This window comes from Peromyscus californicus, unplaced genomic scaffold (genome assembly GCF_007827085.1).
Source record: "Peromyscus californicus insignis strain IS unplaced genomic scaffold, ASM782708v3 Scaffold_18__1_contigs__length_77618521, whole genome shotgun sequence".
NCBI classification, from domain to species: Eukaryota; Metazoa; Chordata; class Mammalia; order Rodentia; family Cricetidae; genus Peromyscus; species Peromyscus californicus.
In genome coordinates this window covers 27888451-27905408 of record NW_026294480.1, presented here as the reverse complement: position 1 = coordinate 27905408, position 16958 = coordinate 27888451, and the positions used below count along the sequence as shown (strand labels likewise).

The 16958-nt window shown below is 40.9% G+C and overlaps 1 protein-coding gene across 3 annotated transcripts in view; it reads left to right on the top strand.

Annotated features, from left to right (window-relative positions):
- Agxt2 (alanine--glyoxylate aminotransferase 2) overlaps window positions 1-16958 on the top strand; it is a 40695-nt gene that overhangs the window by 17078 nt on the left and 6659 nt on the right. For 2 of the 3 annotated variants that reach the window (XM_052742803.1, XM_052742802.1), the window contains exons 8-11: window positions 5742-5842; window positions 6434-6526; window positions 9340-9472; window positions 11142-11233. In XM_052742803.1, the coding sequence (XP_052598763.1) occupies window positions 5742-5842; window positions 6434-6526; window positions 9340-9472; window positions 11142-11233 (419 nt within the window). Of the gene's footprint in view, window positions 1-3293; window positions 3314-5697; window positions 5843-6433; window positions 6527-9339; window positions 9473-11141; window positions 11234-16958 lie in introns of all 3 variants that reach the window. The other variant, XM_052742801.1, reaches the window with a different exon arrangement.

The following is a 16958-nucleotide window of genomic DNA, read 5'->3' as shown; positions in this document are numbered from 1 at the left end:
TCCATCTTGGGCTTCAGTTTTCTCATTTATAAAAATTAATAATAATAATAATAGTAATAACAATAATAAATACCTAGGGGTAGCAAAGCCTGTGCCTCACTCCCATCATGTCACGTCTTAAGATCGGGAATACACAAACCTTTTTAGAGGAAAGCATTTAATAATAGTTTCAATTTCCTTGGGAATATATATGTATATCACATATGTATGACAACAAGAATTAAAGTCAGCCAGGTACATCTCAGAGTTCTCAGGCCCTCCACAGAGCCACCAGCAAAGTCTAGAAGATTGTAGCATTTCAATACTGGTCACTTCCTTCCCTCCTTATTCTGAATCCTTCCCTTTGTCCATCTTTTCTGTATTCTTTCTCTTAGAGGTCTTCCTCTAGACCAGTGGTTCTCAACCTATGGGTAGCAACCCCTTTGGGGGTTACATATTAGATATCCTGCATATCAGTTATTTATATTGCAATTCATAGCAGTAACAAAATTACAGTTATAAAGTAGCAACAAAATAAGTTTATGGTTAGGAGTCACTACAACATGAGGAACTGTACTAAAGGGTCGCAGCATGAGGAAGGTTGAGAACCACTGCCCTAGACCATCTCAAAAACATAAGAATAGCATGATAATCTCTCTTAAGTGTCATCTAGAGGATACATGATTGTGGAAGATATATGTTGTCCTTTGTGTATCTAAGCTCCTGTTTTCTTGACTGTTACCTTATAGATACAAGATGGTATCACATTTTTATTTTTCCCTTTTATTGAAAAATAGATTCTTTTCTCATATAATATATCCTAGTTACAGTTTCCCCTCCCTCTACTCTTCCCAGTTCCTCCCCACCTCCCCTCCCATCCAGATCCACCCTTCTCTGTCTCTCATTAGAAAAGAGCAGGTTTCTGAGAGATGGCAACAAAACATGACAAAATAAAAGATAAGATAAAACAAAAACCATCACATCCAAGTTGGACAGGGCACACCAACACAAAGAAACGAGCCCAAGAGAGGGCACATGATTCAGAGACCCACTCGTTCACACACTCAAGAGACCTGTAAAAATACTGAACTGAAAGCTAGTGTGTGTGTGTGTGTGTGTGTGTGTGTGTGTGTGTGTGTGTGTGTGTAAGCGTGCAGAGGATCTGGTGCAGACTCATGCCGACCCTGTGCTTCCTGCTTCAGTCTCTGTGAATTCATATGAGGTTAGGTCAGTTGATTTAGGGGGCCCTGTTCTCCTGGTGTCCTCCATCCCTTTCGGCTCTTACACTCTTTGTGCCTCCTCTTCTGAGGGGTTCCCTGAACTCTGAAGGGAGGGATCTGATGGAGACCACCCACTGAGAGCTGTGACACCACATTTCTAAATAAGATACAAAAGTGGACTGCAGACTCCAGTGGTGTCTTTCTGGTCAGTCATTGTGCTCAGTCACCATGTCAAGTAATTTTAATGTAAATGCTTCAAGTTTGCAGTTGCTTCTAGAGTTTTCTCACTGGATGCACACAACTGTAGTATGGATATTTTCATTTCATAATTATATCGTCAGATCCCAGCTTAGACAGAGGCCAGTTTGTTATTTTTATATGGTAGATGTCATAATCTTCTATCTACCTCCTGGATTGTTTATTCTCCAGAGATTCATTCAAATCTAAGCCCAGATTTCCAGGCATACCCCATGATGGAATTTACCTCTTGTTAACCACTGCCCTTAGAGTGTCCCAAAACTGGCACTGATTGTGCCATTCTTTCCTTTTGGAAAGGAACTCTTCCTTTTCCTTAACAATATTGTTCTTTCTTGGTGTCTCACTCTGCTTACCTCTTTCTGTAATACCAACTGAAACAGACTCTAAAGTAATAGCTCTGTTATGATATCCAACAGAGCATCCACAGTCTCCTGATGTTGTCATGGAGACATCAATGCACCCTATCTCTCTCCATAGGAAGCCTGACCTGAAGTTACAGGAATGGGCCAATGCAACACACCCTAAATGGAGAAAACACAATAAATGGTCTTACTTCTCACCAAACACATGGATAGGTGCTGGTAAAATATGAAATATGTAGGATAAACTCAAGCAAAATATTTTTTGATATGATTTTACCCTGACTTAAGCACTTAAGGCTAATTTGCTCTGTTCTGATTTTCTTAGTTACAAAAGAGCTTGCCAAACCCAGAAGCCAGGTCTCTTTTTTTGTGTTTGATATATCTGCTAGAGTCATCCAAGGCTCTTGTCTCTTCTTTTCCTAATAAAAATAGACAATTTGACTCCAAAGATATCAATAAAGCTTTGTCAATAAAGCTTTCCTAAATGTCATATGCATTCTCGGAACATGATGGGTTTTTTTTTTTTTTTTTTTTTTACTTTTTAGTGAAGCAGGAATATAAATGCATTTGGGTTTAGTTTACTTTTATAATACAAAGTGCTGAGGCCTCCCACCCCATCCACATCTTCCCCTCGATCCCTTCTGCGGGTATAGATTTGGGGTTACGTTCAGAGATGCTATGGTACTGGTGAGAACTAAAGCATGAATGTAGATGAACATCCTTAAAGTTCAGTCACATGTAGATACTGCTCATCTTGCTTACCTTCCTCCTGGAGCATTTCCATATCCAAAGGCGGAACATATAGATGGTGGCTCCTGGAGCTTCAGTAAACTTGCTGAGTAATGTTCTGTCTCTTTGTGTTCTCTCCCATTCATATGAGTTTATGCTTGCTTCTCTGTGTACTAAGGCTTACATCTAGGGATGCATCTATAACCACCACCAGGGATATTTCCAGCATCTTGAAGCAGGATGAGAATACAAATCTGTAACTTCTGAGACATTTGGAATGGATGGACAACTGCTGCCAGGCTTAACAAGACAGATAGTCCAAGTTACCTCCATCTGAAAATAACTAAAACGCATGCATAAAATGTGAAACACACCCTTATTGAAACAAATAGCAATACAAGAGAATAAGAAACCCTGAAAATCTTGTAACAGTTGATTAATACTGGTAAACGTTTTCAAATACTTTTCCAAACTTAACTACAATAGTCCAAGTTCGTATTTGCAAAAAAACTAAATTTCATACAATTGAACTCAAGTATGTCACTTTTAATTGTTTCTAAACATGAACCCAGAAAGAATGTTCTACTAACCAAAGTACACCTAGAATTAAACTAATAGAAAATGTGACTACGAAACATAGGAAACTCAAATTATTCCTTCCTACATTTCTGGCAAAGAAAGAAACCCAGAACACACAGACACCAAGTTCAAATTCTTTGTGCAGAAAGGAAAACCCTGTGTTCAGAGACCTTGTTTTTCTTCTCTATGAAATTTTTTAACTGAGAAAATTAGTGAAACATAAATCATAAAGAATAAATGTTGCCACTTGAATAATACTTTCCATACATATTATTAGGCAAAAGTATCCCAGTCACAATTTTCTCTAAGATACATTTTTTTAAAAGGGAGTTGTAGGGAATGGGAAAATGGCTTAGTGGTTAAGAGCACTAGAGGACTTGGGTTCAACTTCCAGCTCCCACATGGTGGCTCACAACTATCTGTAATTTCCATCTGATGCCATTGTCTGACCTCTGTGGTTACCAGTTGCCAATGTGGTGCACATACATGCAGGCAAAACACTTGTATAAATAATAAACTTTTTAAAAATAGTAAAAATTGGCCGGGCGGTGGTGGCGCACGCCTTTAATCCCAGCACTCGGGAGGCAGAGCCAGGCGGATCTCTGTGAGTTCGAGGCCAGCCTGGACTACCAAGTGAGTTCCAGGAAAGGCGCAAAGCTACATAGAGAAACCCTGTCTCGAAAAACAAACAAAAAAAAAATAGTAAAAATTACTTCTAGTTGGACATGGTGTTACACACCTTTAATCCTAGCACTTGGGAGGAAGAGGCAGGTGATTCTCTATGAGTTCGAGGCCAGCATGATCTATAAAGCAAGTTTCAGGACAGCCAGGGCTATTATACAGAGAAATCCTGTCTCAAAAAACCAATAGATAGATAGATAGATAGATAGATAGATAGACAAAGATAGAGAGAGATAGAGAGATAGACAGAGATAGAGAGATAGAGAGATAGATAGATGAGTATACAAAATCCTATTCTGCTTCTCCTGCACACACTGAACTACTAAGTTGAAATGACAGATTTCAATTTTTCTTGCCAATACCACAACTTCTAAAATCTTTACAGATGTTTTAAATGTTTAAATTATGGCTTCCTTAAAAATGAAAAAATAGGGCGGGCTTTCTTAGAAATAAAAATGGGTTATGGGAAATTATAGTAAGTTTTGTCCTGAGGGTACTTGGAAAACAGGGGAGCTTGAGCTTCAGTTTTAAGGTTTCACAGAGGGCAGGGGAGAAATGACAAGATAGGGCACATCCACAAGAGGAGACACAACATGAAAGCCTCCCCAGTCACAGAGCTGGTAAGAGGGCACACATTATCCAAGGGTCTACTGGAAATCAAGGCACCAGCAGTGTATCAAGGCGAGAAGCTCTGCAAGGATTCTTCCACTGAATAGAAGTAGAGGAGACTCAGTAGGAATCATAACTGAAAAATCTCTACTACAAGCTACCCACCCTGAGGCTTTGTATTCTGAACTCTACTACCCCTGGCTGATTTGGAGGCAGGAAGCTGCAAATGGAGAGGTACTCTGACAAGCCTACCTCATTCTAGGCTTCAAAGAACATTCACACATACTAAGGAAAATAAGCCACCCATAGTCAAAACTAATACACAAGGAAACAAAATTCCACGTTCTAGAAAAAGACCACAAAACTCCGGGTAATGGAATTATCAGACAATGGAATGTGTATGTTCATTAAATTTAAAGAAAATTAAAAGGTGAGTACAAATTTGAAAATATGTCTAGTACTTAAGAAACTCTACAAAATGACAAAGGAGTTTTTAGAAACAAGTATGTCTTCTATTAATAGTCATTGACCTTTAAAACTCAGGGAGTGGGTTCATTATCAGTTCAACCTGGACAACGAGTGGTTAACATACTAAAGGCGTTCCCTAAACAACAGTTGATCTATCCAGAGAAGAATTTCAAGTAAAATTGCTCACTATATCACAAACCTATCACAACTTCCACTACTTATTTCCCTCTGATTCTTTAGAAACTTGCTGAGCCTCTATAGTATATCAGACACTTGACATATTTACAGATCCCAAAAATCAATGTGCCCTCTGTTGATGAAGAAAGACCTATAAATAAGAAACACAGAACCTAGAGTCAGGAGCTACCATGGAGAAAACTTCTCTGGCTCTAACACATCCTTCTTTAAACTGAATTCTGATGGTTAGATAAGCATATTTACTGACTGAACGCAAAAGCACTTTGCAGTTTAAAAGCGTACATCAGAAAAAGTGACAATCAACAGTAAAGTTGCATTTAAACAAATTAAGTCACCCCAATAACACTTGAGTCAGATCTACCCATTTAAAAGGATGTTCATTATATGAAATGGCTGTCCATACTAGACTTGATACTTGGGTGTATTCCTTTCACAACTGAAATTATTGAAGTGATCTGTTCATGCCTTTATGACTGTCTTCATAAAGTCATTCCTGCAGAATGCCCCCTCCCTTTGAGAGATAAAGACCTGTGGACCCCAGCTCACCACAATCTAGGGACCTCCAGTTAGTTGACTGTTGATGTTTCTTTGTGCTTTCTGGAGGCCATTCTCACATTACTTTCTGGGATATGTATTTGTGTGTGCGTGTTTGCTGCAGACCGCTGCCAAGCTAAAGACCAGTACATCGAACAATTCAAAGAAACCCTGAACACTTCTGTGGCCAAGTCAATTGCTGGATTTTTTGCAGAGCCAATTCAAGTGGGTATACAAACCTAGTCTCTCTCCGAATTTTCCATTATCACAGTTTTGACTCCAGATTAACTAAGTACCCGTTTCTGTGTTCTTCCCCAAGTGCAATTCATTCCTTTGGTCCCCTTTTAAGAACACAAAGCAAAAGAAACAAACAAACTAGTTTTCAGTAGACCTCCAAAAGAATACATCTTCATTCCCACACAGAACAGACGGGCAGATAAATAGTTGAATCCCTAAAGTCCTCAGGAAAAGAAAACCCCTTTGATGTTCAACTATTTAACACACACTGTTCAGGAGCCTATCTTTAACTATGTAACACACACTGTTCAAGGGGAACCTATCTTTAACTATTTAACACACACTGTTCACCTATCTTTAACTCATCCAGCCTCCTTGTTTCTAACCTCAGGAAAGAACAGAGTCACGCCATTTCTCCTGAAGGCACGGTATGAAAGTTCCACTTGGAACTTTCTACACGCTGCTCATTCAGCTGATGGCATTATGTCATGGTGATGAGGATAATGATCTATCCTCATCCTTGGTGCTGAGTGAGGGCCCCTGCTGACACTCAAGTCTTCCTGATTTAATCTTTTGCAGGGCGTGAATGGTGTTGTCCAGTACCCGAAGGAGTTTCTGAAGGAAGCCTTTGCATTGGTTCGAGAGAGGGGAGGTGTGTGCATTGCAGATGAAGTGAGTAGCCACATCAGGGAATGACTTGGTGCAGTAGGAACACGCCAGATGCAGAAAAAGACCTCTTCAAACCCTCTTTGACATCTCAGGCAGAAAGCAAGTGCGTGAACTCTGAAGTGTGGCCATAAACGAAAGAAGCCTCTGCTGGTTTCTTCGAAAGTTAATCAGAGTAACAAATATAACGGAACTTAAGCATCCCAACTGGTTTCTATTTTAAAAGTTGCCTGTGGGCATGGGTGATGCTACCGTTCCACAATGTGCTTTTATTCCTGCAGTTATTATTATTCCTTGCTCTAAGAACTGTTGCCAGACCCCTGACAAGCTGTAAAAGACATTTAATCTCGTAGTCTAGTGTTCATCTTAATTTTTGCCAAGGCGGTGTCAGCTAGATTGTTTTTAAAGAATAAGTAATAGTTCAGCCTCTAAATTAGAAGGTTGCTACCACGTCAGACATTGAGGCTTAGATCGCACAACTTGTAAAGTGTCCGAGTAGGGGCAGCCCAGCTGAAATAAGTACATGGTAGCCCCGGGGGAGATATTTTGAAGGAACTAATACTCACCAGCATTGTGGGCTCCAGTTCACATACTTAGAATTATACCTTGCATTGCAGTGTATCAGATAAGGCAGCATTTTATCTGCTTAGAATAGCTCTAGAGTTTTTTTTCTTAAGACCAGAGGATGGTACCCTGGCCACAGAAGTCCTCCCACTTCACCGCTGGAGCCCAGCATGATTGCACAAACAGGTGGCTTGACCCACCAAGGACACATGGGAAACCTGTGTGTTCCCTATATGCGCAGGTCTCACTTGCCTTTACTGATTGTTTTCCTCGGCTAAAATTTCCTCACAGTTCGTGCTGGGCTGCCCCATTGACAGAAATCTTGTAATTGCCACCACCACTTGTGTGGTCAGGTCCCTGTCGGGCTCAGAGTGTGCCAATGCCAGCGCTGTACAGTAGCAGCTTCAGCAAAGTCTTCCTGCTCTGTTCCCCCTCCCTTCTTGTACTAGTGGGCTCATCAAGGTCCCATTGAAAGGGAGGTAACTGGTTATTAACAAAAAAAAAAAAAAGGAAATCACATTCAATCAGCTTGAAATTAGCTGTCTCAGGAAAGAGGATAAACGTTGGCCTTGGAATCCACACAGAGCAAAGCTTTTACAATCACACTAATTAGAAGGAAGGTAGGCTGGATTCAAAGAAAACCAGAGCTTCAGAATTTCCAGGAGATGTGGTTTCATGATGTTCTCTTGTTTTTCTCCCACCGCCCCCCATTTCATGACTTTCAAGAACATAACATGAGGCAAATTTAAGAGAGATTGGGATGTTAACTAGTAACAGGATAATAACAGAGACGAGACGGGGCAAGAATACACTGTCCCAGGCCCCTACTGCCACAGCCTCAGGTGTCCTACTCCCTACCCTGTGTGCCCCATCCCCTGGAGACACTAGGATTTACGCACATGAGAATGATCATTCTGCCCTACTGTGCATCCAACACTATGGAACACTTCGTCTCAAGTGACTGGCCATGCTTTATTGTGCATGGTGTGTGTGTTTTCCAAACAATCATCTGTTTCTTCCCCATTTGTGCCATTTTTATGCCGCTTAAGATAGATGGAGAAGAGAAGGAACACAGGCCAAAAGACAAACTCCATGGAATTCCTACATTATTATTTGGGCAACTTAATCAGCTTGTCCTGTGGCCTGTTGCTAGGAAGTGAAATCTTGGCATTCCAGGCTGGATCAGTCAGACTCCCACGTCTCAGATCTTCTCCTGTATTGGTCACTGTCACTGAAGAGTAACTCTTGGAATCAGCTCCTCTCCTATACTGGTCACTGTCACCTAAGCATAACCAAGAACTTAGCTGCAGCAACTGGTAATAAGGGTAAATGGGAAGGAAGGAAGGCTTTGGGGAAAAACAAAAAAAAAACACCTTGGTCTTTGATGCATTTGAGACTGGGTGTCCATCCCACCCTGCCAAGTGTGCATGTGGTGAGAAAGACAGGCAGACACAGCAACACAAACAGACAGAGATCAAGAAAGGCTCTGCTCTGGTGATATTCATGACATCTTTCTGTTATGGTGTCTTTCCTTCTACCAACACTAGGAATCTAACTCAGGCAGGGTTCTCAGGATGCATGCAATGGTAATCAGAATCCATTGAGAGACTCCGGTGGTCACATGTCCTGAATGCTTTGAATAGAGCCTACTGGGATTTACGATGGTAAAAGTGTATTTTGAAACATAAGTCACTGAGAGTAGGGACAGTATGAACAAAAGCTGTGATCAACTTTCAGTGTATGGCTGGCTCTAGATTATACATTGAATTCACGAGCTCAGCTGTGTCCTCCTCATAATGCAGGAAGATGAGAAGACAGCAGTCTCTCATTGGGTGGTAAGCATCCAGCCCTTCCGGACAGACAGTTACTCTTACTTGCTCCAGGGCATCCAGTTTCTCCACTTTTCTCTCTGGTTGTCTTGTGCCCAGGAGAGACTTATTAAGGTGGGTTAATCATCCCGATGTCTTTTGCATGTGTTATTCATATAACTCTCAAGCAGCCCTGTGCTGTACTGTGCTCTGCTGATTATTTCTTCTTGATAAGTTAAGCAACAGATTCAAAAGACATAAAGAATATTGCCAAGGAATTTCCAAGCTAGGAAATGGCTTTTGATACCCACAACCTCAGACATAGGTCGAGGGCTTTGTCCATAAGACTGCAAGTAGAGAAAGGCTAAGGAGAGACAAGAAAGAGGTAAAGGGAAGGGAATAGAATAGAGCCTGAAAAGTTTCCCATGGTTTTTAATCTATTTCCAGGTGCAGACAGGATTTGGAAGGCTGGGCTCTCACTTCTGGGGCTTCCAAACCCATGATGTACTGCCTGACATTGTCACCATGGCTAAAGGAATTGGGAATGGCTTCCCAATGGCTGCAGTTGTGACCACTCCAGGTACAATGTCCAGCGTGTCCATGCTTGCTCCTAGGCCTCCTGCACTGGCAATAGTATAAAACATGGGTTGCAACGTGTATAGGCTAGAGGTGGTGATGGGAACCACATGATATGTTGTCCAAGCAAATGAAAGAGAAAGGTGCCAGGCCATCGGGCAGTTGGAAGAGAGCCAGCCATTCCTCCCATACCGGAGAGAAGACAACCTCTCTCTCCACATCACGGTAGTTAAAGTCAAGATTCCACCATACCGAAGAGGGTTAGGAAAACAGGTTACAAAACAAAACACTGAAGCTTCCAAAAGAATCTTTTCTTGAAAGAGACTCTTCCATGGTCTCTTGGTCTTTCCATTCAAAGTCCAGATTTCTCTGTCAATGTCCTATCAGCCAAATACAATGAAATCTCATTTATTCAGAACATGCCATGACAGTGGTTCTCAACCTTTGGGTCGCAACCCTTCTGGGGTCATACATCAGATATCCCACATGTCAGATAGTTACATTAGGTTCAAAACAGTAGCAAATTACAGTTATGAAATAGCAATGAAATAATTTTATGGTTAGGAGTCACCACAACATGAACTGTATTAAAGGGTCACAGCATTAGGAAGGTCAAGACCCTGCTCTATGAAATAAAGGTTAAAATTTGATTTTCTATTGTAGTGAGACTTTGACCGATATTGTTTCTTGTGAACCATTGATTGTCGAAAAATTATTTTATATGTATTTTTTCCCAATAGTCAGCACGTTTCTGGGCCATTAAATAACTAAAATCTTGTGGTATCTGTTTTCATAGACTAAGCAAAAGTAAAAGAAACATAGCTATGCATGGAAATGCAAGAATGGATAAATCCATTACTTTGTATAATCATTACATTAATTTAAAACCAAAAATGTATGATCACAGAAAGCGAAGTGTAATGAACTGCCCTTGACAGAATTATGCTGCTGAATAATATGAATTCACATCATATAAGATCATTTCCTCAATACTTCCTTCTTAGTCTCAAGAGTAGAAATAAAAGATTTGGTTGACTGAAGAGTTTACGCGAAGTCCTGCAATGTCAAGTTTTAAGATGCTTTCTAATTTGTGTGACACATTAAAGAGTGTGCTGCCACCTCGTTAAGTAAATAAGCTGTCTTGCTTATCTACGTATTAGTCAGCTCGGGCTGACTAAGCAAGACACCATGGATCAAGTGACTGGAACAACAGAAATTCATCTTCCCACAGAAGAGAAGTCTGTCAAGACCAAAGTGCAGCAGGGCTGAGTTTCCTAGGATTCTCTTCTAGCCTTGCAGATGGCCACCTCCTCATCATTTCTCTAAATGACCTTCTTCCCTATGTACGCCCACAGAAGAGAGATGAGGAGCACTCTAGAAGCTCTCATTGTTATAAAGACATCGTCCCGTGGGATTTGGGCCCCAGCTTTGCAGTCCAAATTAATACTAATGACTGGTTTAAAGACTCTACCTCCAAATACGGTCATATGTGGTCCTATCATTTCAACATAGAGTTTTAAGGGGACACAATTCAGCCCATCACTGTCAGATGAGTAGAGGAGGAAATAAATGGATGTCCTTTACAAGATGGAACTGAATGTGACCCCAATGTCACGACGAGACATAACGGGTGAGAATGTGTCACTCTAACCTCTTCTGTTTTCCCCCCTTAGAAATTGCTAAATCTTTGGCTAATCGCTTACACCACTTCAACACGTTTGGAGGAAGCCCCCTGGCCTGTGCCATTGGATCTGCCGTGCTTGAGGTCTGTCCTATCCCTCACACCGACTCCCTTGATGGCATGCACTAAATAACTATTTTTAAATCAACACTCTAGACAGACTCTGCCACATTGCAATGGTAAAAGAGAAATGTAATCAATAATTCACCAATTTAAATTTTGTCTGCAGTTACTATTCTCTGTCTCTCTTTTTTAAGATTACTTTGGGTGCTTGAAGTTCTGAATAGGGGGTAATACATAATCAACTTCACATGCACGGGAAATCTAAGAATTGCCCTATCCAGGCGACAACCCTGAATTTTGCTTGTTTTCTAGGTAGTATTTGTTGTGTAGGTTTTAACAGCAAGTCACCCTTTTAACGTAACTTTTGCCATACACTACGGATTTCTTCCTTTTTGTTGTCATAAATGAAAGAACTATAGAGAAACTATAGGATTTAGTTGATTATATCAGGGTAATACAGCTACTCTGGAAAAAAACTGTTCAATCCTATCACATTCATCTAGCTTAATATTAGCCAGTTTTATAATATTACTGTTTGAGAATTTTATAGACACATATAATGTGTTTTAATCAAATCCACCCCCTTTTCTCTCCCTTTAAATTACTTCCCTTTAACCACCCACCACTTTTTCCTCCTAACTTCATGTGCCCTCTTTTTTTTTTAATTCACTGAATCTACTTAGTGATGCCTGTATGTACGTACTTGCTTACGGGACTATGTACTGGACCATAAGTAACCTCTCAGGGCCCACTTTTCTGAAGAAAACTGACTCTCCCTCCCCAAGCAGCCTCCAATAGGAGTGGGATTTCTTGAGCTCCTCCTCCATCCATTCTGGATGTTCACTGGCTTCACCATGTGCAAGTCTCCTGCATCCAGTCTCAGCCAGTGTGAGTCCCTATGCGCAAGGGCACTGCGGTGGCAAGCAAATACTGTTCCGCTGCAGCCCTGCGTTCCCTCTGGCCCTTACAGTCTTTTCACCCCTGGTTCCACAATGATCCCTGAACCCTCAAGGGAAGGAATGTGATACAGATGTCCCTCTGAGAACTGAGCACTTCACAGCCTCTTATTCTCAATGTGTTGACCAATTGTAGGTAATGATTGCCATACACAACAAAAAGATGTTTCTCTGATGAAAGTGAAGAGACATTCTTCGTGGTCCCTAGGAGAGAACTAGTCACTATTATTTCGCTAAATCGACTTAGTAATAAAGTGTCCCACATTCTTGTTTTTATTATCCCATTATTTTGTTGAAAAAGCGTCCTTACCAAATGTATAATGTCTTTTGCTTAAATAAGTACAACGTGTTTCTGAAAGAACATCCAAAGAGTTTGTTTTTTGGTTTGTTTTTTTTTTTAATTCAGCTTACATGAAGTGAAACTTAGCTAGGGTCAAAGGTCAGTACAAATCATTCTGCTGTTTACACTTTCATATTTCTTATTTTGAACTACGAATATGACTCACCTACTCAAGAAATGTAAAAGTGTTTCAGATAGAAGTAAAGCTATTATTGCTAATTAAATACTTTAAGAAATGATAAAGTACTGAGATGTGAACGAGTGGGTAGAAATGTGACATTCATTTCTCTTTGTTGGCATTGGCAACTTTTTCCCTTTTATTGAAAATATCTTTTTTTCACATAATACATCCTGATTACAGTTTCTCCTCTCTCTACTCCTCCTGCTTCCTCCCCATCTCCCCTCCCAGCTCATTCTACTCCATTTCTGGCTCTCATTAGAAAAAACACAAAGGCTTCTAAGCGATAATAATAAAAATAAAATGTAATATGGTAAAACAAAAATTAACATATCACAATAAGACAAAACAAACAGAAGGAAGAGAGCCCAAGAAAAGGCATGAGGAATAGACACAGATACCCACTCATTTGCACATTCAGGAATCCCAGAAAAACATTAAACTAAAAGCTATAATATATATATGAAGGACCAGTAATGTAAAATATATATATGTATATATATATATATATGTATATGCATGTATATATATGTATGTATGTATAATAAAATAAGATAAGCCTAAAAAAAGGAAGGAAGGAAAGAAAACCCTGCCTGACACAGCATGAGACAGGGAACCTCCAAAGATGCCCTTGAGTTCATTTTCTGTTGGCCATCTGCTGCTGGGCATGGAGCCCATCCTTAAGAGTAGTCTGTTTCCCCAGTGAGACTCCCTTGGAGGAAACTAAATTTCCATTTACAAGTGGTTACCAATTGGAGATTGTGCCTTGGTTAGGAATGGGGCATGTGTCCACTTCTCCTTTCAGCTCTAGGACCTCTGTCTGGTGCAGACCCATGCAGGCCCTATGCATGCTGCCCAACTCTGAGTGAGTTCATATTTTATTGTTCAGGATTGTTTTGACTATACTGTGTGTGTGTGTGTGTGTGTGTGTGTGTGTGTGTGTGTGTGTGTGTGTGTGTGTGTTTGCATATGAGTCTGAGAATTGTCCTTTCAAGATCTGTAAAGAATTGTGTTAGAATTTTGATGGAGATTGCATAGAATCCATAAATTGCTTTTGGTAGGATCCTACTGATCCATGAGCATGGGAGATCTTTCCATCTTCTGTATCTTCTCCAATTTCTTTCTTCAAAGACTTTAAGTTTTTATCATACAAGTCTTTGACTTGTTTAGTTAGAGTTACCCCAAGGTATTTTATATTATTTGTGGCTATTGGTTATGTTTTGCTGTCTACTCCTTTTGAGTATAATTTCTTCCTTTTATTGTAGAGTTTTGAGTTGCTGTTAAGTTACCAGTATATCTCTTCAATTTTTTTTTATGTAGGATCTTAGTGCTATGAACCTTCATTGTCCCCTATAAGTTGGGGTATGTTGTGTATTCATTTTCATTGAATTCTAGAAAGTCTTTCATTTCTTCCTTTATTTCTATCTTGACCCATTTTTCATTCAGTAGAGAGTTGTTCAGTTTCCATGAGTTTGTAAACTTTCTGTTGTTTCTGTTGTTGTTATCTACTTTTAATCCATGATGGTCAGATAAGATACAGAGTGTTATTTCAATTTTCATGTATCTGTTGAGACTCATTTTATGACTGATTATATGGTCAATTTTGGAGAATGTTTCATGTAGTAGAATTGCTATTAAAAAAAACACAGAGCCAGATATAGGGGTGAAAACCTGGGAGAGCAGGGAAATAGGAAAATCCACAAGCTAACTTCATCTCACTGACACCTCAGTCTCCAAAGAGAGAGACTTACTTCCTGTATACCCACGGCTATATGCCTTTCTGTTCTGTTCCCTCATTTGCTCTCTCAGCCCAGCTACATCACTTCCTCTTCCTGCCCAGCTCTGTCACTTCCTGTCTGTCTGTACAGACATCCAGACCTCTATGGTTAGTGCTGGGATTAAAGGTGTGTATCACCATACTTGGCTCTGCTCCCCAGTGTGGAACTCACAGAGATCCAAAGAGATCCCTACCTCCCAAGTGATAGGATTAAAGGTGTGTGCTACCATTGCCTGACTTCTATGTTTACTTATAGTGGCTGGCTTTTTCCTCTGATCCTCAGATAATCTTTATTGGGGGATACAGTATATTGGGGGACACAATACATCACCACAGTTCTATGAGGTTCTGAGAAGAAGATTAGATGTCAGTTAGCTCGAACATTTCTCTGTATAGTTTTTGTCTGGATGACCTGTTTTTGGTGAGATTTGGGTATTGATGTCTACCACTATCAGTGTGTGAGGGCCAATATGTGATTTAAGCTGTATTAGTATTTCTTTTATGAATGTGGGTGCCCTTGTGTTAGGTACATAGATGTTAAGAACTCCAGTGTCCTCTTGTTGGATTTTTTTTAAAGATTTGTTTATAGATGGTTGTGAGCCACCATATGGTTGCTGGGAATTGAACCCAGGACCTCTGGAAGAGCAGTCAGTGCTCTTAACCTCTGAGCCATCTCTCCAGCCCAAGGATTTCCTTTTTTTTTTTTTTTTTTTTTTTTTGGTTTTTCAAGACAGGGTTTCTCTGTATAGTTTTGGTGCCTGTCCTGGAATTCACTCTGTAGACCAGGCTGGGCTTGAACTCACAGATATCTGCCTAGCTCTGCCTCCCAAGTGCTGGGATTAAAGGCGTGTGTCACCACTGCCTGGCCTCTTGTTGGATTTTGCTTTGATGAGTATGTAGTATCTTTCCCTACCTCTTCTGATTAGTTTTGGTTTGAAATCTATTTTATTAGATATTAAAATGGCTATACCAGCTTGGTTTTTTTTTTTTTTTTTTTTTTTTTTTTTTTTTTTTTTTTTGGTTTTTCGAGACAGGGTTTCTCTGTGTAGCTTTGCGCCTTTCCTGGAACTCGCTTTGGAGACCAGGCTGGCCTCGAACTCACAGAGATCCGCCTGGCTCTGCCTCCCGAGTGCTGGGATTAAAGGCGTGCGCCACCACCGCCCGGCCCCAGCTTGGTTTTTAAAGTCCATTTGCTTGAGATATCTTTTCCATTCTTTTACCCTGAGGTGATGTCTATCCTTTATGTTAAGATGTGTTTTGGGATGCAGTAGAAGAATGGATCCTGTTTTTGTATTCATTCGGTTAGTCTGTGTCTTTTTATTGGGGAATTGAGACTATTGATGTTGAGAGATATCAGTGAGCAGTGTTGGTTGATTCCTGATATTTTGTTGGTGTGGTGTGTGTGGGGGTCCTCTTTTGATTTTCTGGTCTGGGATTATTTAGTCCTTGTGTTTTCTTGGATGTGTTTAACCTCTTTAGGAATAGGACTGGGCTAGGACAGGGAATGGGGACTCTGCAGGAGAGAGGAAAGCAAGACTTCCTACCAGGATTTGCTTAGTCCACTGGGAATGGCCTAGAGTGAGGAGAGGCCATGGCAGGCATTCTGCTACAGAGCTGGGAATGAGGCCAGGAGGTTGGATTTGGAGGAGAGGAGGGAGAGTGAAGATCTACAGTTAGCCTACCTGCTTCACGAGCCTACCTGTTTCCCTGGCAGGCTTGGCTATGGGGTTCCCAGGGAATGCTTGCTGAAGTTGGGGGCTGGGATGAAGCAATAAGTTGGGGGAAGGGAGGTTGGAGAAGAAGATCTGTGTGATCAAGCGGGGAGGGGAGGGAGGGGAGGCTGCCCCGAGTGGTCTGCTACAGATCTGGGAATGAGACTGGAGGACTGGATTTGGAGGAGCAGAAGGAGCCCGCTTCTCTGGCCAGAGTCCAACCTCTTTTCCCAATGTTAAGTCATCCCAACCCATCGAGGCGAGAAAGAGGGTTGGGGTGAACCAACTGATCTTCAAAACATTAAGGTCAGCCTGAAATCATGCCATATGATTAGCTAAGTATAGAGGTAGTGTTCGTGTGTCTTGTCAAGAATCATAGATGCTGTAGGCTGAGTGAGATGGTTCACCAAGCAAAGACATCTGCTGTCAAACCTGACCAGCTCAGTTGGATCCCTAGTATCCACACCGTGGAAAGAGAAAACTGACTGCCGAGAGCTATCCTCTAACCTCCACGTGCCCCGACGCACTTAACACAGAACAAATAAAAACACAATTAAAATTTTTTAAACCCATCACAGATGTCCACTGTAAGTGGAAGTTAGATGAAAAATGTTTTATACCTCAGGTTCCTTCACTGCAGATGCACATGAGGCCCAGCTAAGGGAAGCAATACCCCACACTGGAGTGTTTGGACTATGAAAACCTGTCTGGCCTCACTGTATCCCATGTGACAAGCACCTGTGGGATTTCTTTCCCCGGTTCATTTATTTATTGCTTTCATCA